The sequence below is a fragment of the Equus przewalskii genome, chromosome 1 (genome assembly GCF_037783145.1).
Source record: "Equus przewalskii isolate Varuska chromosome 1, EquPr2, whole genome shotgun sequence".
Lineage (NCBI taxonomy): Eukaryota > Metazoa > Chordata > Mammalia > Perissodactyla > Equidae > Equus > Equus przewalskii.
The window spans coordinates 1,087,708-1,111,861 of record NC_091831.1 but is presented as its reverse complement, the minus strand read 5'-3'; the positions used below and the strand labels follow the sequence as shown (position 1 = coordinate 1,111,861).

At 59.3% G+C, this 24,154-nt stretch overlaps 2 protein-coding genes across 3 annotated transcripts in view; one reads left to right on the top strand and one right to left on the bottom strand.

Annotated features, from left to right (window-relative positions):
* The window catches only part of INPP5A (inositol polyphosphate-5-phosphatase A), a 234,673-nt gene extending 214,431 nt beyond the window's left edge, over positions 1-20,242 (top strand). Inside the window, exons 12-16 of one of the 2 annotated variants that reach the window (XM_070631482.1) lie at positions 3,918-3,991; positions 14,576-14,687; positions 17,662-17,730; positions 18,631-18,667; positions 18,806-20,242. In XM_070631482.1, coding sequence (XP_070487583.1) covers positions 3,918-3,991; positions 14,576-14,687; positions 17,662-17,730; positions 18,631-18,667; positions 18,806-18,855 — 342 coding nt within the window. In that variant the 3' untranslated portion in view covers positions 18,856-20,242. Of the gene's footprint in view, positions 1-3,917; positions 3,992-14,575; positions 14,688-17,661; positions 17,731-18,630; positions 18,719-18,805 lie in introns of both variants that reach the window. The other variant, XM_070631473.1, reaches the window with a different exon arrangement.
* NKX6-2 (NK6 homeobox 2) lies at positions 19,932-23,354 on the bottom strand. The gene is made up of 4 exons (XM_070631498.1): positions 22,711-23,354; positions 22,466-22,638; positions 21,420-22,207; positions 19,932-20,211 (listed from the first exon to the last, which is right to left on the bottom strand). The coding sequence occupies exons 1-3, from the start codon at positions 23,114-23,116 to the stop codon at positions 21,953-21,955; spliced, it is 834 nt and encodes a 277-aa protein (XP_070487599.1). The 5' UTR covers positions 23,117-23,354; the 3' UTR covers positions 19,932-20,211; positions 21,420-21,952.
* Between the last annotated feature and the right edge of the window lie 800 nt (positions 23,355-24,154).

Sequence of the window (24,154 nt, the reverse complement as noted above, 5' to 3'; positions counted from 1 at the left end):
TCTGGCAGTGAGACACATGGCACAGGCGTCAGGATGATCAGCACTGACCCTTGGCTCCGTCAAAACTTAACAAAACAAAGTAGACACGTGTGTGTGTCATGTACACGTGTGTGCACACACGTGTGTGGATGAAACCCTTGCCAAAGAGTGGAAATGGGGTTCTTTGTCCAGGGCCCTCTCATGGAGGGCTCGAGCAGGAGCCCAGGGTCTGGTCCATGGCCAGCAGCCTTTCATTTACAGAGGAGGGTTTTGCATCTTTGTAGTAAATGTGGGAAAAGAACCCACTTTCAGAGAAAGAATCAGGGTGTCCAATTTGAGTGGTTTTTGCATTTGTGTAAAGAAAGTACCAGCCCTTCCCCTGGGTGCCGCTCGGAGCCAGGCCCTGCTCTGGAAACAGACTGGGCACGGACCCTGTGGGGCTCTCAGGCCAGCAGGGACAGAGCAGAAGCAGGCGGTCAGCGCCTTGGTCAGGCATGAGCGAGCACCATGAGCAGCACCGCAAGGGGCGCAGGAGGGCCCAGCTGGGGGTGTCGGTCAGGAGGGAGGGACCCTGAGTCACCACCAGGGGCGGGAGGCACTGGGGGAGCAGCAGGCAGGCTCCCTCACCCCACTGCCTCCTGGGGCCAGGGCCACACTGGGGGCATATCCGAGTGGGGAGGCTGTCGAGGGTGGAGGGCAGCCACAGCCCTGACGGAGCTCGCTCTGGCCGTTGTGAGTGAGAGGCTGGGGCTGGGCGAGTGAGGCCCGGACCTGCTGGCTGTGGCCAGGCTGGCCAGGGCCAGTCACTGAAGCTGTCTGCTGTCTGCATCTTCTCTGGAGATTGGGGCCTGGGACATGTCCAAGGTTGCTCTGGGAGTTTCCCTCAAAGGGTAAGGAAGAGAATTAAGCATCTTCCCAATACCTTGTAACTTGCGAGGTGACGTTCTGAGTATTTGTATTTTAAGAGCCTGGCTCCTTGTGTGCTGTGTCCTGTCTCTGGACACTGTCTCTTGGAAGGCAGGCCCCACATCCACTGTCACCCCTGTAAAGGTTCCTGCACGTGAAGGTCCATTGAAGATGAGCTTCTGGTCCCATATGCAAGAGCCCGGAGATACGGCACAGGCGGATGGACCTCAAGAACACCAAATAATTGAATAATTGGTAGAAATTATAACGTAAGAATATTTTGAAATATTAAAAATATGAAAGAATCAGAAACATAAATACCACACCTTGGAAAAACAAGCAGATTAAAAATATACAGGACTGTGGGAGTGCGGTCTCCGGAGTGGACACGGAGCTGAGGAGGAGCAGAGTCAGCCCGGCGTCTGCGGGTGCGGCGGACAGGACTGGGAGGCAGACTCCAGCGGGAGGCGTGACGGGGTGGCCTTTGGAGAGCCGCTGACGGAACCATGGGAGACGATCGTCAGGAGCAGGGCACGTCGGAGCGAGACGGCAGACACCACGCCTGAGAAAAGTGTCAGGTCACCCTACAAGAATGACAGTGGCAGCCGGCTTCCCACGCGGTGACAGAAGCCGGATGGTAATGGAGTCATTTGATGGAAGAGCTGAGAGCCCACGCTCCCCACCCAGAGGTCTGCAGCAGCTGCCTGGTGCTTTAGGAATGCCGGCTGGATTAGCGTGAGTGACACTCACGCCAGGATAGAAAGTCGGCCCCCAGCAGACCCGCAGGACCAGGTGGGAGCTGCGCTCAGGAGCGCAGGCCCGACAGAGAAATAATGACAATGCTGGCGTCAAGTCTTGGAACATGGAAAAGACTGCGAGGTGTTCTTGGTGGACACGCACGTGTGCAGTGATCACACAGAACTTCCGTCGCAGCTGGGTCACCACTGGGGGAGGAGGCAGGTGAGCAGGGTCGGTGGGGTCCTCACAGGACTCACTGTCCCAGGAGCGTTTCCTCTCCTCTAAGAGTCCGAGGTAAATTTGGGAGAAATGAGAAGATCTGGCAGCTCCGGGTGGGTGAACCACGGGCACTTTCACCATCTGTACTTTCCTGAACGCTTGAAACTGTCACCACAAATGGAAGGAAGCTGCCGGTGTTGTTTTGGTTAAATGGCCGATTAGCCGTGGCCACTAGAACTCCACAGTGGTCCTCTGGATGCCTTGCACTGGTCCTTTCCAGAAAGGCCAGCTCCTGACCTCAGACAGGCCACTCCCCTTCTTATCGATTGCCACGGTCAGAGCCTCATCAGCATCTGCCTGGACCCGCAGCCTCCCCGGCCCCACCTGTCAGCAGCCCAGGCCCCACACTGCGTTCAGGGGCCTGTTCTGCCTCTGATCTGGGAAGGCTGAGAACTCAAGTCTGGAATGATCTAGATAAGATACGTGCTTACAGGCCTTTGTGTGTGTGTGTGCATGTGAATGTGTGTCCACAAGTACACACATACATGTAAACACATGTGTAAGCACAAATACACTGCGTGGGTGCTGTACTGGTCCAGACCCAACATGCATGCCCCACTCTTGAAGGTGCGTCTCCCTCCCTGGAAACTTCCTCTCCATCTGTTCCCAGCCCCACTGAGGAGCTGACTTGGGGACTTTCCAGAAGCTGCTGGCCTGGAGTCCTCCCTGGGTGTGGAAGCAGGCAGGCCGTTTGGTGCTGTGAAAGCCAGGCGGCTCTTTGTCCCTCACCCCCAAGCCTCCCCTCTCATCCTGCACCCCCAGCCCTGGCCCTGCACCCCCTGCTCCCCCACCCCAAGCACCCAGCCCCGGGGCTGTCAGGGCAGTACTGACTGGGGTAGGTGTGCCCTAGCATTTCTCACTAGCAGATGTGGGCTCAGGGGTCTGGCCCCCGACCCTGGTTCTGAGCCTTGCCAGGCGGGGTCTGAGGCTCTTTGTGACTCTTGTTCTGAGTGTCCAGGAATGCACACGAGATTGAAATTAGGCAAGTGTGTCTGAAATGGTCCCATTTACTCAAAAGGAGCATTGGTCTACCCCTCCCAAACCGTGTACAGACGGCTCCTTCTGGCGGAGACTTCAGTTGTCCCTCCGCCCCACCCCAAGGAGAGTGGCCTGCCGGGTGCCGCTGGGTGTCGCCGGGTGCAGGTGGGTGTCGCGGGGAGGGCCGTGTGCAGGCAGCTCAGGTAGCAGCCTGGCACAGGGGTAATTACTGCTACACAGCGCTGCTGACTGCACGCTTCAGGAGTGACAGATGAGGCGGCAGAGAGGGGAGGATGTGGTGTGGTTTTGAGGGGGGTCTCCCGCACAGCCGAGAGGGGACATGATTAATGAACACATCCCAAGGGTGTGTATGGTGATAGCTCAACAGCCTAGTGTGGTCAGAGGTGCTGCCGGAGTGCCCCTTTCCTTCTGTGGGCACCGTGCCTGTTGGGCTTGTCTCTACAGAATGCTATGGAGCCAGGTTGTGCCGTCTCCTCTCCGTGCAGGGGCCAGCGCTCACACCAGGCTGGCTGCTGGAGTCTCACCTGTGTACGCACTTGGGCCATTTGTTATCTTCCTGTGCAAGGTTGACGTTGCTTACTCTCTGACTTCATTTGGACAGAACGGGAGCTGTGTCCCCTCTGCTGGACGCTTCCTTAGTGGGGGCACTGCTGTGTCTGCTGGACGGTGTGGTTTCAGCAGAGCGAGGCGGCCCTGCGTGGCTGGTCAGCAGCAGGCAGTGCAGGTTCCAGCACCAGCAGCAGAGGAGCTGGAGGCCGGAGCACAGCCTCATGGGCAGAAGGGCCTGCTGGGCACTCATGGGTCTCTGGAGGCACGACAGGGCAGTTCCCAGTAGGCAGCCTGCGCGTGGAGCACACGATGTGCAGTCCAGATGGGCGCTTGAGCCACGCATGTTTCCCGGAAGTTGCAAGGGTCCCTCCCGGCTGCAGATGGACCACCACAGCCCCGGGGACTTCTCGGTGCCCCCAGTGAGGTGAACCAAAGTGACTTTATTTTCTTCTGTTTGTTTTCTTTAGCTCTTAGAATTTGACAAAGAGCTGTCTGTCTTTAAGGACAGACTGTATGAACTGGACATCTCGTTCCCTCCCAGGTAAGGAGCCCCCGCTTGCTGGACAAGCAGGTAACAGTACCCCCTTCAGTGCACCCCCGTGTCCCGGTGCAAACCACACCTCCTCCTGCCCTTTCTGGCCTGAAGCAAGCAACCTGCTGAGAGCAATAAGTGTCTGTTGTCTTCTTGTTTAAAAAAAGATAGTTTTTCCAATATGCATAATATGGCCTTCTCTGATCAGCATCCTAGGGGCCCACAGAGGCAGCCCCATGTTCTGGATCTTTCTGGGAATATCGGCACCTAGTGGAGGGCGGTGTCTTGGGGGTGGGCTCTCCGTTCTGTTTGTCTGTTTTTGTCTTTCTCAGGCACGTTTCCAGAACCTGAAACCTGCAGCAATAACAGTTATTTCCTCTAAGCTGCCCGGGGGTGCAGCCCAGACATGCCCTGGGTGCAGAGGGGCGTGGGGTAGAGAGACTGTTAACAGAAAGTGGCCTGGGGAGGGCACCCCGAGGACCAGGACTCCTCCCCGGCCTTCTCCTCCTCTTTCAGATCCCGAGTAGAATTCTTTCCTCTGGGGTGAAACATGGACCTGGCCACGTTCGGGGAGACTTTCTAGAGCAGACAGGACGGCGCTGTACCCCAAAGACATCCCCAACAGCAGGGCAGGCTTGTTGCCGTTTGCTTTGGGTCAGCCTGGCAGTGCACGCTCAAGGTTCTCGTGTCGGAAGGAGTGGTTCTGTGTCTGGAGCGCACTCGAGAGCCCAGTGGCCTCTGATGCTCTCTGAGAGGACAGTCCTCGATTCCCCTGCCGCGTTTCAGTGGTCAGACGTGTGGCGACTGGAGGGGCCCCACATCCACTGGTCGTGGGGCTTCCTGCAGAGCATGGGCCATGGGCCTGTGCCCTTCTGACCTCAGGGCCAGGCCCCGGCTGAGACTCGGAGCTAAGGGTCAGCACCCAGACCAGTGGCGCCAGTTCCAGGGACCACAGAGGCAGGGACTGTGGGCCCCACTCGGCCTTCGGGGCTCCTGGCTGTGCCTGGCCAAGGTCTCGGACGCCCCTGAACGTGTGGCTCAAGCACAGGAGCAGGAGGCGGCCCTCAGCACTGACCGTCCAGCGTGCTGACTGAGCACGTCTCCCTCAGGCTCCGGCGCTGGTTGAGTGCACAGTAAAATGTGCAGTGAGATGTGCTTCCACATATGTTTCAAGTCAGAAGACTTTCTTAGGGATTTCTCAGACTTCCCTCTCGGAGAGTGGCAGGCCAGATGTCCTAGAGGTCCCTGTTTGAAAAGCTCGAGGCTGTCTTTCTCAGGGCTTTGCTGAGCTGGCGAGGAGGAAGGCGGCTTGGGGGCCACCAAGGGCTGATGGCACGACCCTGTGGACACGTGTGCCCTAAGCTGGCATCTGCCTCTTGAGTTTCTCCCAAATGCTGCAGCCCTGAGGGTCACCCTGGCCCAGAGCACAGAGGATACAGACAGGACCTGGCCAGGCCAGGAGCCCACCACCAACACTGGGCAGCAAAGAAACCTGCCTGTCCACACCCAGGCACATCCAGAGGGTGGACAGACAGGTCAGCGCTCACAGCCACGTGGTCTAGCAGAGGTCTGGGCTGCCGGTCCCTGTGCAGCTGGCAGAGGAATGCAGGCCTCCTGAGCAGGTGGCTGTAACCGGGCTCTTGGTCAAATCCCACCAGTTTGTCTGGGATCTTTCTCATCCCTGAATGGGGCAAGGGGATGCTTTGGTGCCAAGTGGGAGGAACTTCAGAGAGCTGCCTGTGTGTCAACGTTGGGGTCTCCTGCCCTGTTCACGAGGATGCCTAGGGCAGGCTGTATGCACAGAGAGGCCACCCTGCCCCTGGTTTGGGACAGACCTGCTGGGCAGAAATCTCTACAGAGTTCAATTGGTTCATGGGGTAGGAGAAAGGACCCCAGAGATGTCCCCGCCCTCATCCCAGAGCCTGTGAAGGTCCTGTGTGATGTGGCAACAGGACTTTGCACATGTGATTGAGGTGGGTCCCTTACTGCAGGCCTCATGTCCTGGGCCATCCGGGTGGGCCCAACCAGTCGGTGGCCCCACGCAGCAGGGGGTGTTCTGCAGCTGGAGGCGGGAGCCGTGAGCAAGGGCAGTGGGAGCAGCCGGGAGAAGGCCGTGCTGGCAGCCGGGAGGCTCGGTTGGCTGGCTGATTTAGTCACCAGATATTCTCCCTTTAATTTGGAAATACCGTTACAAGTTTTCTGAGATGGATATATGAGGAGAAGAAAGGGAAAAGTGTTCAGACTAAACATTGGCTTTCCAACTGGGGGACCAGCTCAGAGAAAGATGTACACTTGGCCTCTCGGCCCAGTCATAGCACAAGCCTGTGGTGGGAAGCCCACCAAAGGCTCCAGAGGCCATTCTGCCTCCCCTGCCTGGTCACCCCTCCCCCTTCCCTTCCCCCACTTACTGGTCACCCATCCCCCTCCCCCACTTCCTAGTCATTCATCTCCTCCCCCACTTACTGGTCATCTATCCCCCTTCCCCACTACCCGGGTCACACCCAACTTCCCCTCTCCCTTGGGTTCTGTTGTATTTTTAAACCATGCTTGTGGCATCAGTTAGCATTCATAGCCCCTAGGGGTTGCATGAGGGGTTGGAGAGCTGTGTCCAGCAGTGGGAGCAATGTACACAGAAGCCCAAGCCAGAGATCAAAGGTGGCAGTTAGAGGTGGCGGTTGTGTGGTTTAGTCCCTGCCCAGGTCTGTTCCCTCAGTCTACCGCGGAATGTAATCTCAGGCCTGTTCTCTGTGTGTGTGTGTGTGTGTGTGTGTGTGTGCAGGAGTATGAGCTCCTGTACACACATATAGATGTGTGCATGTGTACATGGGATTTGTGTACAGAGGATTGTGTGCAGGATTGTATTCACTAGTATGCACTCTGTAGGCACATGTGCATTTGTGCATGTATGTGGGCATTGCATAGGTTGTGCATGTGTTTATATGTGTGTGCACATGTGTGTAGGTATATGTGTTCATGCATAGGTATGGGAGGGTGTGTGCAGAATCTATGTGAATGGGTTATGGACTAATTGTGCATGTGTATGTGCAGCGCATGGGTTTGCATGTGTGTATACAGTGTCCACACATGCTTGGATGTGTGTATGTACATGGGTATGCATGGGTTTGAGTGTGTGTACACGGCATGTGTATACATTTGTGTAGCAGAGTTGTTACATGCATACGTGGTTGTACATGCACACATGTAGGTATGTGGGTGTGTGCACATGTCTTTGGGTGTGGGTTATGTGCATATGCATGGTGTGTGTACACTTGGGCCTGTGTGTGGTTTGTGCATGTATGTGTGTGTATGTACATGGGTATGTGGAGGTGTGCATTGCAAAGATGTGGGTGTGTGTGTGCATGAAGTGTGTGCACATGAATACAGTATGTGCACGTGAGCATATAGGTATAGTATGTGCACGTGAGCATATAGATGTTTGCATGTACAAGATGTGTACATGGACATGTGTGCATGTGCAAGGTGTGTGTAAATGAGCACGTGTGTGGTTTTGCATCTGGTGTGCCACACATGAGTAGGTGTGTGCACATATATGCATATGGGTATAGGGGTGTGTGTGTGCGTGCCTGGGTGTGTGCATTGCCTGGGCGGGGTGTGTATCAGCGGTGCGCAGTGGCCAGCACAGAGCAGTCTCTCACTGTTGGAAGCAGTTGGAAACCACTGACCTGCGTGGTTTCCCTGCAGACCCTCTCTTGGAGCAGAGGGGTAGAAACCCCCGGGACGCAGCCTGAGGGAGCTTAGTGACACAGCCGCCCTGCTCCCGCTCAGGAGAGGCAGTGCCTCGGGCTGAGTCGTGGGAATGAGGAAGCACTTGGTTGGGGGAGGAGCTTTCTGGAAGATTGGCAGGCCTGAGGCACTGAGTCCTTTCTCCCAGCTCCTTCCTGTCCTGTGCTCCCAGCGTCTCCTCACCAGGGGTGCGATGTCCCTGCAGGAAAGGAGGCAGGAGTTCCATCCCCATATGCCGCGGCCCAGTGCTGGGCACCCCAGGATGACCACGGGGGCATTCACCACCTTCCTGGAGGGCCGGGTCCCACCACTGGGGTCTCAAGCAGACTACTGGACGTTCGGGCTGCCCTGAGGCACCACAGGGACCCCGTCTCACTGGAGGCTGTCGTCCCCCAGTGCCAGGATGCCCAGGGAGGGGGTTGAGCCCCCACTGCCCACAGGCTGCTGCCTACTGACCACGAGGCCACTCTCCTGCTCGGAGCTCGGGTGAAGGCTAGCGCCCCTGGGAAGAGGACAGACGTGCTCACCACTTGCACATGTGGCTTCTGGACTGCAGGACACTCCAGCTTGGGTTTCTCCACGCTCATTCCCCTTTGAGAGGGGTTTCTGAGGTCACAGCAGAACCTGCCCGGTCCCTCCATCAGAAGGGCTGGCATTGAAAGTCGCTTTGGGGACAAATCCCAGAGGACCACAGCTCTCCCCCATTTGGTGCCGGGACCCCCTGATGCGCTTCAGTTACTGGGGACCCAGAGGACTTTTGTTCCCGTGGGTTGTGTCTGTTGATAGTGTACCATAATGCACGAGTATTTATTAATTCATTTTAAAATGACCACAGTAAACCCATTACGTGTTAACATAAATAACGTTTTTATGAAAAAATAACTATTTCCCAAACAAAAAATAATTTTCGAGGAGAGTGGCTCAAACTCAAAGGAGTGTTTCAGACTCAAATAAATTTTTTTGAAGTTCAGCTTAATGAAGGATAGCCCGAGTGTCGCATCTGCTTCTGCCGCGGCCCCGTCGTGGTGGCTCTGGGCAGAGCGTGTGAGGCGGAGCCGGCCTCGCAGGCATGTGCCTGGGAAGGGGTGCCGACAGCCGTTGTGGGTGCTCCTCCCCTTGAGAAGGATGATGCTTGAGAGTTGGCTGCAGTGTGGACCTGAAGCCAGCGGCGGGAGCTGTTCTTGGCCTTGAGAAAGGGTCTTTCGCTGTTGTGCACGACTGGTGACGTCACGATGGTCCTTCAGAAACCCTGGGTCGCCCAATTGTGCAGGTGTCCCAGATGCTGGCATGTATCCCTTGCAGTGTCAGAGCTGCCTCCCTCAGGACCACCGAGCTCAGCAGAGGACAGTTTACAGTGGAACACCGCCAGGCTCCTGGGGCAAGTGAATACAAGTTCTCCAAAAGGTTGAATTTTGTCATTGGCAACAAACACCCTCAGATGTTTCCCCTGGAGAGGCAGGCCCATTTCATCTTAGTATGACTGAGAACATGGTTTTTACCTTCCAGACCCCCAAAAGCGTCTCGGGAACCCCCAGGGGTCCACATACCCCTCTCCAAAAATTAGCCTAAACCTGGAAATAACCTAAACGCCCACTGACAGTGGAATGGATATTTTCTCCTGAAGTGGAATGTGCAACACATGGCGTGGCAGCCAACTGCGGCTTCACCCAGCTCTGAACAGACCGAACCCCAGGGTGCACGGACACAGCCACACGGCAGTGAGCACTGCACGGTTCCCTCTGGGTGCAGGTCGCTGCAGGCAAGACTGTGGGCGGTGCTGAGGTCATGACCCTTGACCTTCCAGGCAGTGGCAGGGCCCTGGGCTCCCCCTGACCTGCAGGTCCCATGGGGGATGGGTTGCGGAGCATCCACTGCGCTGTGGGCCCTGCCTGACGTGTGTTAGGCTTTCATATGGACGGAAGGAATAGAAGAGTGTGGAAGTTCTGGGTCTGCCCACCAAAACGTGCAAATATTTGTTCAGAGAAAGGCGAATGGAAACAACCTCTCACACCTTCCCAAAGATGGATGAGCTCTCCGGGCAGGAGAGAGACGTCATTACAGAAGAAGAGCAAGCTTTAGCTTTTTTTTTTTAAAGATTTTATTTCTCCTTTTTTTTCTCCCCAAAGCCCCCTGGTACATAGTGGTGTATTTTTAGTTGTGGGTTCTTCCAGTTGTGGCATGTGGGGCGCCACCTCAGCATGGCCTGATGAGCGGTGCCATGTCTGCACCCAGGATTCGAACCAGCGAAACTCTGGGCTGCCAAAGCGGAGCACGTGAACTTAACCTCTCGGCCACGGGGCAGCCCCCGCAAGCTCTAGCTTTTGAAAAAGACAGAAATCTCCCTAATGCGGGGACCAGCTGCACTGCACCAGGCCGGCCGAGGTGCTCTTTTCAGCGGAGACATTTATTTTTAAAGTGAGGACTGGGAGGCCCTCTTCAAATTTGTGGGCCGTAATTTAAAGTTCGGCCATCTATGGATGTGTCTGTAACGACACACATCACATCGTAAGATGCTCCCAGGAGGGGTGCACTCTGCCATTTGCCTGGGCACTCCAAGTGGGAGGGAGGACGTCCAGCTGGTCACAGAGCCCCACGGGACCCGGCCACACAGATGCGTGAGGACGAGTGCTGAGGGGTGACAAGGACCAGAGAACCGGTTATACCGAGAAGTGGCTAGCCTGGTCACCCCCGGGGGACGGCGCAGGCTGGCTCGTGCAGGTGCACGCTGGCCGCCAGCTCTCTGCCAGCCAGGACTCAGTCTCGGCACGCTTCTGCTGTGGAGTTCTTCCGCGCAGTAGTTTCAGCATCGGCACAGCTCTTGTCCTTCTTTGATTTTGCGTTTGTTTCTTTTCCTTTTCTTTTCCAGGAATTTCAGTAACAGCTGGCACCTTTGGAGTCAAGTCCTTCGACTCTTTGTTGGGCCCCTGGGTCCATGAGCCGGTCTGTAATCTGACAGGCAGCGTCTGCGCCTTTCTTTCCATACATACAGGTCGTCCTCGATGCCGGGGACTTGAGGGAGCCGCGTCCGCTGTCGCCATGCAGCGTCATAACCTGGGAGCAGGTGCTGTGTGCCGGGCCAGGACCCTGGAGGGGCTTCTGCCCTCACACCCTCCCGAAGACTGCCAGGCAGCACCCCCTTGCCATCTCCCACCTCTGGGGGCTGGTGTCGAACTGTGCCTGGTCTGGCCGAGGTTCGGCTAGGTCCCCACCCAGCCACCCCTCCACTTCCTCCTGAGCCTGGCGTCTCCCGCCCGTGCGGCCGGCAAACACAGCAGGGCTTTGTGCCTTCCTGGCTGTGTTGTCCGCTTCAGGGCCCATGGTGACACCCCCGCCTGCCCAGCCCACCCAGACGGAGACCTGAAACTTGTCAGCAGGGCTGGTCACCCGGCCTCAGCACAGGGGCCGCTGCCCACATCCTGAGGTGGGAGTCGAGGGGCAGGCAGGGAGGGGTGGCCGCGAGGACAGGTGGGCGATTGTTAGCTTTATCGCACTGCCATTAATTACGGCGATTACTCCGCCAACTTGGGGGCACGGCAGGGCCGGCCTGTCCTGCGGCCCCACCCTGCACAGGGTTTGCTTTCAGATAAGTCTGCGTGCACAGCAAGCGCCCGTATTAATCATTGTCAGCTCCAAGGCGCACAGGCCCCAGGCGGGCAGCGGGCAGCCCAGGCTGTTCGGCCGTCCTCAGCAGAGCGGCCTCGGCAGCGCCTCCTTCCACGGCTCGCACTCGGTGCCTCAACCCCCGGGGAGGATGGAAGAGGTGGCGCTGGGCTCCCTCCGTCCCCGGGCCCACCCTGGCCTTCGCCAGACCTGTCCGGACCAGCTCTGCTGCGTCTGCTCCGCCTGGTCCAGGGAGCGGCTGGCCCAGGTGTCTGGGGCATCGGAAGCACCCCGGGCTCTGGGGGTGAGGGCACTGCCCCCCGTAGCCCCTGCCCACCCTAGCCAGGACAGCCCTTGGGACCAGCTTCTTTCTCCTGTTGAATCACCTGTGGACACACGTGTGGCAGCATGGAGGGGCGGGGCCACGCAGGACCCCCAGGACTCGCGCTGGGCACCTGGGCTGAGGGCTGGACTGGAAGCTCGCCACCGCTCTGGGCCTCCGTGGCTCTGCTCGCTTCTCACCCCAGAGCGACTGTCCGAGCGGTGACACTGCCACGTCCTGGCCTGTGGGCAGCTGGAGGAAGGGGCAGTGCCACCCAGCACATCCTCCATGTACGCAGAGTGACGCAGACTGACTTAGAGTCGCCCTTGTGTGCTCTCTGCCCCAGGACCCCCAGGACTTACACTGAACTTTGGTCCTGGGGCACATCCCCTGAGGGATCTGTGGGTGTCATGCTACAGCCTCTGATGGCACCCCAAGACCGCAGGTGCTCGCGGGCATTTCTGTAGTAGCAACAGTATCCTGGGGGTAACTGAGTCTCAGATGGTGGTTCTGAAGCATGTGGACTTCAGGCCCGGCTCCATCCAGATTGCGTCTCAAATGGCGCTTTTAAGCTGGGCCTTGTACAGCACTTGTCGAGCCGTGTGCAGCTGTGTGCCCACCCCTCCTCTGAGGTTGCCCAGAGGGGCGCAGCCAGGGTAGGGGACGTGGTGGAATGCTCTGGAATCGGCAGGAAGCACCAGACTCACAACATGAGTCACAGAGAGCTGCCAGATAGCGCTCGCTGCAAAGTGTAGCTGCTTCCTGCGGGGCGGGAGAAGCGGGCAACAGGTGGCAGGCCTCGTCCTCAGGGAGACCTGCTGGGCCGGTCACAGATGCTCTCTGGGTAAACTTGTCCTGCCGCTGCCTCATAGCAAAGAATCCCTTGCTCCAGAACAACTCATAGAAGGAGAAAATGACACTGTGCACAGACCAGCCTGCCGTGGGCTCAGAGCCTGCAGGACCTTCTGAGCTGTGGCCACAGGCCTGCCGGCCAGCCTCACCCCTGACCTTTGCCCCCAGCCAGGGAGCTTGCTCTGGGGTGACTCAGCACATTGTCCTTTGGAAACTCGGGGTAGACCCATGTGGACCCCTGATTCCTGCAGCTCCCAGGTGACGCGTTCCCCGAGGAGGGCCGCGTGGCCCGTGAGTCCCACTGCAGGGAGCCCGTCCCCCGTGTCCCCTGGGCGCCCAGATTAGGTCCTGCGTTCGAGGCCAGGCAGCTCCCAGCCGGTGGACAGTTCCTTCCTAGTGACAGTCGGGTTACTGAGAAGCCCTGAGGGAGGAGACCCCTTGCTAGGTGCTGGGAAGCAGGACGGCCGTCGGCTCGCCGCTCCTCCTGAGAAGCAGTCTGTGGGTAGTGAGTGCCCTGTGCTCTTCAAAGTGCGACGCCGTCGGAGGGAGGCGCTCCGCAGGCTTGCTTCTAACCCCATTCGCTGCTTTGGGTCTTCAGTCTGGTAAGGCAGCCTGCCCCTCTGGGCGCCGAGGGGAAGTCCTGCTTCCGTTGAGAGCGTGTGGGGTCCCTCGGGGAGGACGGGAAGGGCCCAAACCGCCAGCTCGGGGCAGAGACGCGACCTGTGAATCTGACCGCGCCGCCAGTGCTCGAGGCTCAGGGGTGACGTGGGTCTGGGGCCAGGCCAGAGTCCTCACCTGACCAGGCGCCCTCAGCAGGAGCAGCCCGAAAGCCAGCGTGTTCGTCTCTTCCCGCTAAAGCAGCCAGGAATTTAGTGGAGAACAAGATGCCGCCGCAGCAAATACCGTCTGGGGTTTTGGATTAACCTAAAAAACACACGAGACTTTACAAAGAGAAATTTAGACTCTAGTGAAGGCCATACAAGATGCACCACAAACAAGCAGACCCGCACTCGTGTGAGCACCTCGCACAGCCAGGGCTCCCCCCAAAGCCAGTTCGTCCCACTGAAGCTCAGTTACTGTTACTTTAATGCAGGTCCGGTCAAACTGCCCACTTGGGGGCGGGGTCCGCAGTTGTAAATGGACCGGGATAGGCCTGCTGGGCAGCACAGAACTCAGAGGCAGGACTGTTCTGGTGAGTTCTGGAAACAGGAGGAAGCTGCTCACCTCAGCCAGGCCACTGTGCACAAGTGGCTGGTGTCTGAGGCACAGCCAGCCAGGCCCCAGGACAACAGGGGCATGCTCAGCTGGCAGTCACAGGCCGAGCCTTGGGGCTGGCATCACTCCCACTTGCTTCTCGCCCATGTTTGCATGACTTGTCAGTCCGTCATCGGCTGTGGTGCCTCCATTCCCGGGGGCCCAGGCCTCCCAGTGGCCGAGCCAGGGCAGTGGGCGGGAAAGGCAGCGAGTCAGGGACAGTTACACTGCGCCACAATGATGACCCCAAGGCCAAGGCCTGGTACCTGGCACTTCCTAAGATGGGGACACTGCAGGGGGAGCAGGCTGTGGGACAAGGGTGTGTCTGAGTGGGGCGATGTCTGCAGGCTCCCTCGGAGGCACGCAAGATGTGGAGACAGAGTCCCCAGCAAAGGTGCCTGCATTAGAGGCATTTCACATGAGGAGACAGCCGAGTCACTGGGCGCAGGAGGAAGGAGGGCTGGCAGAGCTGGGTGCGTCCGCGCCACGGTGGGGCAGAGGAGCAGGGGGTCATTTTTTCCCTTACAGATTTGTGCTATAGACCGTGTCCAAAAATAAGGACAAAGTTTAATAGACGATTCACTTCTTTAAGCGATGGTTTATCTGAAGATACTGTGTTAGAACCAAAACTCGAGTGAGAACTTAAATTGTGAGTTTGACTTTCCACTGTGGAAACTTCTGTGTGTGTACTCTCTCCCTGGGTAGCATTGGCCACGCTAAGGTGTGTGGGGAAAGACTCTGCAGGGCCCTCCCCCTCGGGTTGAGGAGGAGGGGCTGGAGCCAGGCAGCACTGACCCGGCCTTTGTGTCCTGTCTCCCCAGCTACCCGTACAGCGAGGACTGCAGCCAGGGCCAGCAGTACATGAACACCCGGTGCCCCGCGTGGTGCGACCGTGTCCTCATGTCCCCCTCCGCCAAGGAGCTGATTCTGAGGGTAAGTGCTGGAGCCCCCAGCGCCCGGCCAGCCATGGCCCCGGGACCACCACTCAGAGGGACCCAGAGTGCCAGCCCACGTTGGGGAGCCGCTGCGTCTGGAGGGCGTGTCTTTCTGTTGACCCAGGGTGAGCCCTGACCTCATCCTGCAAGGCTCTCGGTCTCTCTGAAGCCAGTGCACAGGCTGGAGGAGTCTGCCGCCAGAGCTGGGTGTCTGGCCCCTGCAAGCATCCAGTATCTTTCTGAATCGAAAATGTGCATAAATGGTCATCAGTTAGAGCTTTAAAAATCATTATAGGGACCGGCCCCATGGCCTAGTGGTTAAGTTCAGTGCACTCCACTTCGGCGGCCCAGGTTTGCAGGTTCGGATCCTGGGTGCGGACCTATACCAGTCATCATCTATGCTGTAGCACTGACCCACATATAAGATAAGGGAAGACTGGCACAGATGTTAGCTCAGTGCAAATCTTCCTCAGGAAAAAAAAAGTCATAGTTTACTGTGTCCTCATGAATTAAGTGCACTTGTGCACACAGAGGAGCTTGTGGCTGTGAAGCCTGGTCGAGACGTCTGTCGTGACCTTCTGAAGCTGTAAGTCAGAGCCAGGGTCACACCAGGCCTGAGCCATTAGAATGAATGGGTGACATCCAGGAGATGGCCTCATGTACTGAGCATGGGGAAATTTTAGGGTTTCTTGTAGCCTCTTGATTTTCCAGGTTGTTCAGTGCCCAGATTTTAACACAAAAGGAGCGTTTTCAAAGGAATCAATATCTGAATTGGTTTTGTCAACTCTGTTACTGAAAAACTGTGATAACGAAGTGTACTGATTCATCGGGACGGCACCCTGGTCAGGGTTCAGAGCAGACGGGCCCTGGGTGTGACGCAGCCGCGTGAGGACGGGCAGGAGGTGCTCGAGCTGCTGCGGGCTGGGCCAGCACACCCTGGCCTGCCCCCGACCTCAACTCCATCTGTTTCAGGCCCCTTCGGCCACAATAGGGGCCCTGTCTGTGCCCATGTGCCAGACCCTGGGCCCTCACCAGGAACACGGGGCTCAGGGGGCAGGAGGGGTCATGGCCAGGAGGGCAGAGCCCCCAGGAGCTGCTCCAGTGGCACACCACGGCCTGTCCCCTGCTCAGCGGCCTTGCAGCCCCCCACCAGGAGGCCCTGCTGGCCTTTCAGAGAGAGCCCAGCCCCCGAGGCTCTTCCCTGAGCCGAGAGCACCCAGGTGCGTGGGGAGGCAGCCTGTGCGGGGCCTGGGCTGGAGGCAGGGGGCTGGTCGGGCTGCAGCAGGCTTGCTCTGATGGGCCAGGGCCTCGGCCCTCCCCCTGGCCTGTAGGCAGGGCGTGCACCCAGGGACCAGCACCGAGGACAGCCACTTGGGCTGCTTCCCCACGAGTCCTTGAGTGAAGCTGCATCGGACGTTGGCTCAAGCACACAGACCGGAGCGGAGGCTGCCTGGCACCCGGCCTTCGACACAGCCCTGCCCTCTTTGCTCGGCCTGCTGGTCTGTGCCCTGGAGATGACCATGGGAGGAATGAAATGAGTGGACAGTATGGTCGGCTCTGAGCACTTGGGACGAGCTGGGCACCGAGCCGCCAGCCAGCTGGGGCACCTCCAGGGGCCTTGGGGTGCGAGAAGAGAGTCATCTACAAGGGAAGCACCGGAGACCCAGAAAAGTACTGTCCGAGGTAAAGCACAGACAGCGTGAGTGCTAGGAGTATGGACGGAAGCTGCAGCCCCACGCCATCCCCACTATTCACTCTTGTTCACATCTTCTCTGGTTTGGGGGCCAGGGTTTGAACAGCTTCAGACACAGTGGGCACCTAGCTGGCTGGGCAGCTGTCATGGGGAGGGCCAACGCCTTCCTGGGGCTCCCTGGCAGCGGCAGGCCTCACAGGACGAGGAGACACACCGCGAGCAGCTTCCTGGGCGCCATCCATCATGCCACGCTCGGTCACCTCGGCGTCATGTTCCATTCTGCTTCGCCAGCCCAACACGCCAAGGTGGGGGCACAGCAGGCTGCCGGAGCCGCGCAGTGACTGCGCAGCGAGGCGTGTGCCTGGGACCGGTGTGTGTGTCTCACGACATGCAGCTGGAAATACACTTATGCTGCCTTTGTAAATCGCCACACCCGCGTGATGGATGGGCCACACGTGATGCAGCAGCATGGCGGCCGTGAAGGATGGGACACGCAGACAAGGCAGCAGGCTGTGCTTTACACCTTCTGGCGGCGACCAGGCTGGAAGTGAACCTGACCCCAGGCCTCAACTGCATCGGAGACATGTCAGTTTTAACTTTATAGTCTCAGAAGCTGCGGCTGTGGATACAAAACTCCAGCCCTCTTGGCGCTGACTGATCACCAGGAACAGACCCTTCACCGTCGCCCCCAGGAGAACGGCGTCTGCAGGCTCGCGGTGGCACGGCTGAGTGGGAGCATTGTGCACACGGCGGTTAATTAATGTACACAGATCGCCGTGTGCAGCAGCGTGGAATCCAGCGGCATCTGTCCTCATTTGAACCGGAGCTCTGGGTTAATAGAGCCGGCTGTCAAAACAAATGTGAAGGGGGAGTCAGAGCAAGACGGTGCCTCTGTCCCTGGAAGGAGAGTGCCCAAGTGCACGGCCGCAGTGACTTGGGGCTGCACCTCCCCTGCAGCTCCAGGGGCACGTGCCAGAGCAGAGCTTGGGGCCCACACTCCGGGCCCCGGTCCCCACCCTTCCAGAGGCAGGTGCCCTCCAGCCACGAGAGCCAGAGGCTGAGGTGCGACCAGGACTGCCAGAACCTTCTGCCGCGGACTGGCTGCCCCTTCTTAGGTGCCGGGGCACGTTGGCAGCTGTGAGGCGGCCAGAGCCTACGGGGAAGCAGGCAGGGTGGGCGGCAGGCGGCTTGTGCACAGGGACGGTCACCTCTCTGTCCCCGAGGAAACCCTACCCCTCCTGCTTCCCACACCATCCCTCTCTCTGTTGGCTTTTCCCAGTCGGAGAGCGAGGAGAAGGTCGTCACCTACGACCACATCGGGCCCAGCGTCTGCATGGGAGACCACAAGGTGACGTAGCATGGCCACGGTGCGGGCTGGGCCTGAGGGGCGGGCGGGTGGCAGGGCGGGCCACTTCTTTGGCCTCTGCTACGCCCCCTTAGTCTGGCTTCCCACAGTAGGCCACGTCCATCTTTTTTAATTAAATTTTAATAAAATACCAAAGGTTGATAGGTGGATGGGTAGGTAGGGAGGTAGGTAAGAAGGCAGAAATGGCTAGTCACAATAGAATAAAATACAATATTTTTTTTACAAATAGTGAAAGTGTGTGTCTACAGCTGGTTTTCTGGAAGCCATTTCTCCAGTGTGCGTTTGAAATATTTTAATGGCCTTCCTGTGCCGCGCACAGTGTCCACAGTGTGGAACGTGAGTGTTACAGACCCAGCCCTTCAAGGAAACACTGGGTGTTTGTACACGCGATGCACCCACACTGGAGCACCACGGTCCTCACTGAGGGTCACGATGGGCATGTCTCACCTTTGGCCAAACTAGAGATGTCCACCATTTTCAAGGCCTCTGGGCTGAGGCCACTGGAGCATCACCCTAAGACAGGTCCCAAACGGGTGCCCAGCGGGAACAGACCTGGGGACGGGTGCTCTGTCCTCCACGGTATCTGGGGCTTATTCAGCCATCCTTTAAATCAGTTTTCACATCCGTTTTTATCTGGAAATGGTACCTTCTTCACAAAACCTGGAGGCCCTCTGCCCGGGCCTCTGGCGGCCCAGCCCAGCTTCGGTCCCATTAACCGGGTTCTCCCACTGGTGCTCCGCACACGGGATGGGATGATGGCCTTGGCCCGTGCTGACCACCGCCACTGCTGGACACAGTTCAGGCTGCCCCGTCAGAGCCAGGGTGTGGGGTCGGCGGCACTCACCGTGTGGTCCTGATGCCCTCCTCTTGTCCCCGATGCAGCCCGTGTTCCTGGCCTTCCGAATCGCGCCCGGGGCAGGTAAACCTCACGCACATGTGCACAAGTGTTGTGTCGTGCAGTGACGCGGTGGTAAATATGACCCTTCCCTCAAGTTCACCTTTTCTGAGCTTTTCCTGGTGTGTTTGTTCCGTTAACCAATGACTGATCCCACGGCAGGGCGGGGACGCCCGCGACACAGGAGGACCCTCCGCGAGACCTCCCTGTAGCAGAGCAGCACACGGAAGTCGCAGACCATTGGAATCCACACTCTCAACAGCTGCATCGAGAACCCGCCCGAGCGCCACCCGCTAGACGGCCGGCCCCACACTTCGCTTCAGCCTCCGGCCCGTTCCGGAACAGCCTCACATACCTCACTGTCTCGTCTGTTCATGTGACATTAAGTAGAAATATTGGGTTTTTTAATAAGTCACAGTCCTGTTGCCAAAACTCTAATAGACAGCAAAGAGATTCTGTATTTTAGACTTCACAGTTTTCAATTTTTAATAATTGTCAGCCTGGAGGAGCTTCTCTGTGTAGAAACCCCACAGGTGTCCAGCGTCCCCCCTGCCAGCTGGAGGCGTGCCGGGCAGGGTGGCGGCCGGCCTCTTTGCCGACTCAGGCAGCGTGGCCACGCCGGCAGAGCGAGGGGCCCCTCCTCGTCACTGGGATGGCTCCCCTTCCTTAGTTACTGTACTGCCATGTCACATGGTCTTTGAATCACACTGCAGCTGCTTTCCATTTTTATATATATAAATATATATAAATATATACTTTTTAAGAATAATTTATAAATCTTACCAAAACTTATGCTAAATATACTTTCCAGTGCGATTGCCCGTGCGCGTCCTGTCAGCAGGTGGGAGTGGCGTCGGAGCTGCGTGTCGTCCACAGACCTGTGCACACGAGGAGACCCAGCGTGCCGTCCTGGGGGACCGACCGCAGCCAGCGCGCGAGCCCGGGACCCCTGCCTCCCCTCTGTCACGTTATGAACTGAATGTGAAGCTGATAGCTAGCTCGGGTGTACCTTTTAAGAATTTTGTAAACTGTTTTGTCTGTCTTTTGTTACTGTTCTATGGTGCCAAGTATTCTACATAAAACAATAATATCCTGGGAGAAATAAAGTAGCCTAGTCTGCTTCCGATAGAAACTGCTTTTAACATGGGCTGTATATAAAACTATTAAGAGAAACAAAACTGTAAATGTCCTTGGTTGCCAGCTGCAAACAACCTATGTCATAGCCTCGCTGCAGCCTCCCCTCTCAGCACTAAGGACGGCGTTGAAAGGCCATGGCAGAGCCTGCGAATGAAACACAACCTATGTTTATTGATTCGCTTTAGAACACTACAGGAGTCCTGGACGGGCGAGGCCTCGGCCGGGCGTGTATTGGATAAAGCACTACCACTGCAGGTGTCGGTGTCCACTTGCCGGATCTGTGTTCTTGACAGCTTGATGGGGTCCGTGTCCGTGCTCTGGTCACTGCTCTGTCCACGGGCCGCACGGCAGTCTGCCCCACGGCGATTCTGTTTAACGGGGTTTCAGCTGTCGCTCACTGTGGAGGCCTTGAGAAAGGACTGCTCCGGTTCCTAAGCAATAAAATTGATGGTGGTGAAGACAGTTCTGGTTTGCTTTCTCTTCCTTCCGTCACTTCCCCTCCCCCGACAGGCACAGGGACGGCACTGTGCTCCTTGGGAATCTGGAAGTTTCATTCTACCAGATATTGTTACACAAGACTAACCATTAGTTAAAGCAGAAAAGTCATCTTTTGGGTTTTGTACTGTAACTAGTGGGATTTACCCCTCAGCATTTTTAAGTGAGATGATATATAAATACAGTTTCTCTCAAAACTTTAAAACTGGAAATCTCTTTGCTCTTAACTTGAGCAGAGTGAATAGTTCACTCACAGAAATAAAATAAATTTTAATATTTATTAATATATATTCCTTTAAAAAGAAAGCCAGCCAGTGATTCTGGTTTTTAAGTTGATGGTGCAGCCATGTAGTGAAAAAAACAAAACACTTCGGCCTTTTTACATTTCGCACATTCTCAACAATGCCTTCCAAGAGAAATCTTATAGTGACAATCATTTTTTAAAAGTCAACCGTTACACCCATTAAGATGCAACCAGGCGGGGCATCAGCCACGGAGAGTCTGGGACAGGTCCGATGGTCTGTTGTGAACGAGAAATGCAGTCTGGGGTTCGCGGGTGAGAAAGCAGGCTAGAGCGGGGGGGTTGCCGGCCTCCGCGCTCGGGGCTCCGGTCTCCGCGCTCAGGGCTCCGGCTGCGCCGCGGGCTCGGTCCTCGCGGATCCCGAGGCGCCGCGCTGCTGCGGGGCGGAGGGGCCCGGGTCCCCGCGGCGGGGACCATCCTCCCCAGGACGCCGGCGCAGCCGAGTGTGCTGACCCCGGCGGGGAGAATTGTTTTGGATTTCTCTTTGAGTCCCAGGTAAATTAAATAGCGTTTTCTACCCATGAAAGCTCTCTAAATCGGTAGCTGGAGGGCCGCGGTGCAGAGGACTTGAAACCTGGTCTATTTCGCCCGAGGTGAGCGTTTTCAGGTCTGCTGTCTAAGGCGTTTTTAGACGCCTGTAATCGGGTCACAACCTGCCCCGTCCCCGGGTCGCGGAAAAGAGGGCCACACGGGCGGCCCACCTGCCCTGTCGGGGCCGAATGTGCTTCAGTCCGCCCCCAAACCCGTCCTCCTAGCCGGCACCGCAGCGCTCCGAGCGGCTGTCCGGGGCTGGGGCCGCGGGAGGCCCCCGAATCGGAGGGGAAAGGTGAAGGGGGGCCGTACCTGCTGCCGCGCGTCGCACCTGCCGGCGCCCCGCTCGGTCCCCGCCGTCCGACTCTGCCCGCGCGGCCGCCGCTGCGTCCTCGTCCCTGCGCCACCGCCCGGGCCGCGGGGAGGGGCCATCGCGCCCGCGGCCGCCCAGCCCGCCGCGCCGGACCCAGGTGACCCTCTGGCCGAAGGCGCGGGCTCTGTGAGGACGAAGACTGGACAGGGGACACGGAACGGGGACCGGGTACGAGGACAAGAGACCGGAGACGGGGACAAGGGACGGGGGACGGGCCCCGCCTCCCGCCGGGCCGCGCAGGGCGCCTCGCCGGGTTTTCCGTAAGAGACACGCGGTGCAGCCTCGGGAGCCCGGCTCCGACGGGACGTGTTAAATAATTTATTGATCATACAAAGTGATTCCGCCGGTCCTGCGCCGAGCCCGAGCCCGGCCGTCGTGTAACTTATTCTGTAAAAATATATATGCACGCGCCGCTCCGGTGCGGGCGCGGGGCGCGGGCAGCTGCGAACCCCGGGGGCTCGGCCGCGCGTCCTCACGAGGCGTCCCCCGCGCCGCCGCCGCACGGGCTGACCAGCGCCAAGTTCGAGGGTTTGTGCTTCTTGAGCAGCCGCGTGATCTTCTCGTCGTCCGAGTTGGGGTCCAGGGGCCGGTTGTACTCGTCGTCGTCCTCCGCGTCCGAGCCGCCCACCTTCAGCTTCTCGGCGTCCGAGTCCTGCTTCTTCTTGGCCGACGCCATCTCCGCCGCGTGCCGCTTGCGCCACTTGGTCCGGCGGTTCTGGAACCACACCTGGGGCGGAGGGTGACCGTCAGCCGGCGCCTCCCGAAGCGCCCAGGCCTCTGCAACGCGGCCCCTCGGCAGTCCCCGGCCGTGACCCCGCCGCCCGCGTGGACGCGGAGGGACGCCCGCGGCCAGCACTTCGGTCCCGGCCGCAGAGCAGCGGCGCCTCCCGGGCGGAGGCCGAGGCCGGCGGCCGCTCGCAGACCGTTCGCAGGACGCGGGGGCCGTGTCTGCTGGGCGCGGCGGGACCCGCGGAGGCCGCCTCACCTTGACTTGGCTCTCGGTCATGCCCAGGGAGTAGGCGAGGCGCGCCCGCTCCGGCCCCGCCAGGTACTTGGTTTGCTCGAAGGTCTTCTCCAGCGCGAAGATCTGCTGGCCCGAGAAGGTCGGCCGCGAGTGCTTCTTCTTGCCGTCCTTGTCCAGGACCCCGCCGGCCTGGGCTGCAAGGGAGGGCGGGTGAGCGCAGCCGGTGGCCCCACCGCCCCACGCCGGACCCCGCGCGCGCCACTTACCCGGGCCGGCCAGGCGCGGGTCCCTCCAGGGCGAGCCCTGCACCACGCCGGGCCAGAAGATGGGCGGGCGGCCGGGCAGCTCGGCCAGTGGCTTGGGATAGCCGCGCGCCACGGCGGCCGCGGGCCCGAAGTAGACGCCGGCGGACGAGGCGAGCCCGTTGAGTCGGGGCAGGCCGCCCAGGAGACCGCCGCCCGCCGCGCCCACGGGCCGCCCCAGGATGTCGCTGATGCCGTGCGGGGTGCCGAGCGGCAGCTGCGCGCCAAGGCCGCCCAGCGCGGGCGCCTTGAAGCCGGCCGGGCCCTGCAGCGCGTACGGGAACAGAGACGTCTTCATCTCGGCCATGTTGTGCAGCGCGGCCAGCGGCGCGCTGCTCAGCACGAACGCGCCCGGGCGGTTAGCGTCCATGGGCGCCGCCGCCGCCGGCCCGAGTGCCCATCCGGGCCCCGCCGCCGCCCGCCGGCCGGGAAGTTCGCGGGGCGCAGCTGCAGCGGGGGCGCGGGGCGCGGGGCGCGGGCGCCGACGGCCCGGAGGGAGGGCGGGAGGGCGGCGGGCCGGCGTGGGCTGGGCGGTGGCGGGCGGGCGGACGGACCGACGGACGGACGGCGGGCGGCGGTGGCGGCAGCGGCTCCGGGGCCGGTCGGAGCGGCGCCGCGCGGGTCGGACGCGCAGATAACCGCGGGGCCCCGGGCGGCGCGCGCGCTGATTGGCTCCCGGTGCCGCGGCCCCGCCATTGGCCCGCGCCCCGCCCGCCCGCCCGCGGCCCGCACTCCATGAAGCGCCCATTAGCGCGGCAGGTGCCTCCCGGGCTGTAAATTTGCCCCCTGATTTATCTCCCCGGGGACGAAATAAATCCCGCTGGATGGGAGTTTAGTTAGGCAAAGGTTTTAATGGGAAATCAGGAAAAAATACGAGAACATATTTTATCGCCCGAAAGAATGCAGATTTGAGGATCCACTCGGCACGCTCCGTGCGCCCCGTTCGGGGAAGAGCCCCAGCGGGCGGGCGGGCGCGGGGAGCCGGCCGGCGCTATCGGGGGACACGGCCGCCCCGGGGTCGGGTTTGGGGGAGCACAGCAAACGTTTTCGGGAGTACTCTCCGGGATGCAGATGGGCCTCAGAGTCAGCGGGCAGACCAGACTGGGCCCGCGCGAATCTGGTCCAGTTTCACTGACAAACGGCTCGTGGTGGCCAGGCCTGTCCCGGGGCCACGCGCCAGGACGCCGACTCGCGCGCGCTGCCGGGCGGGCGGTTCCCTGTCGCCTTGTCCCCTCCCAGCCCGTAGGACTGTCCTCTGCCGGGTCGGGGCACGGGGACGGCCCTGGCCTCCCGCTTGCTCGGGCATTTTCCGGTCGCGAAGTCGCAGCTTGGTTCCCAGATGGCAACCTGAGCCCCCAGCTTCACCCCGGCCCCATGATCCAGCCCACGGACCGTTCCCTCGTGAAGC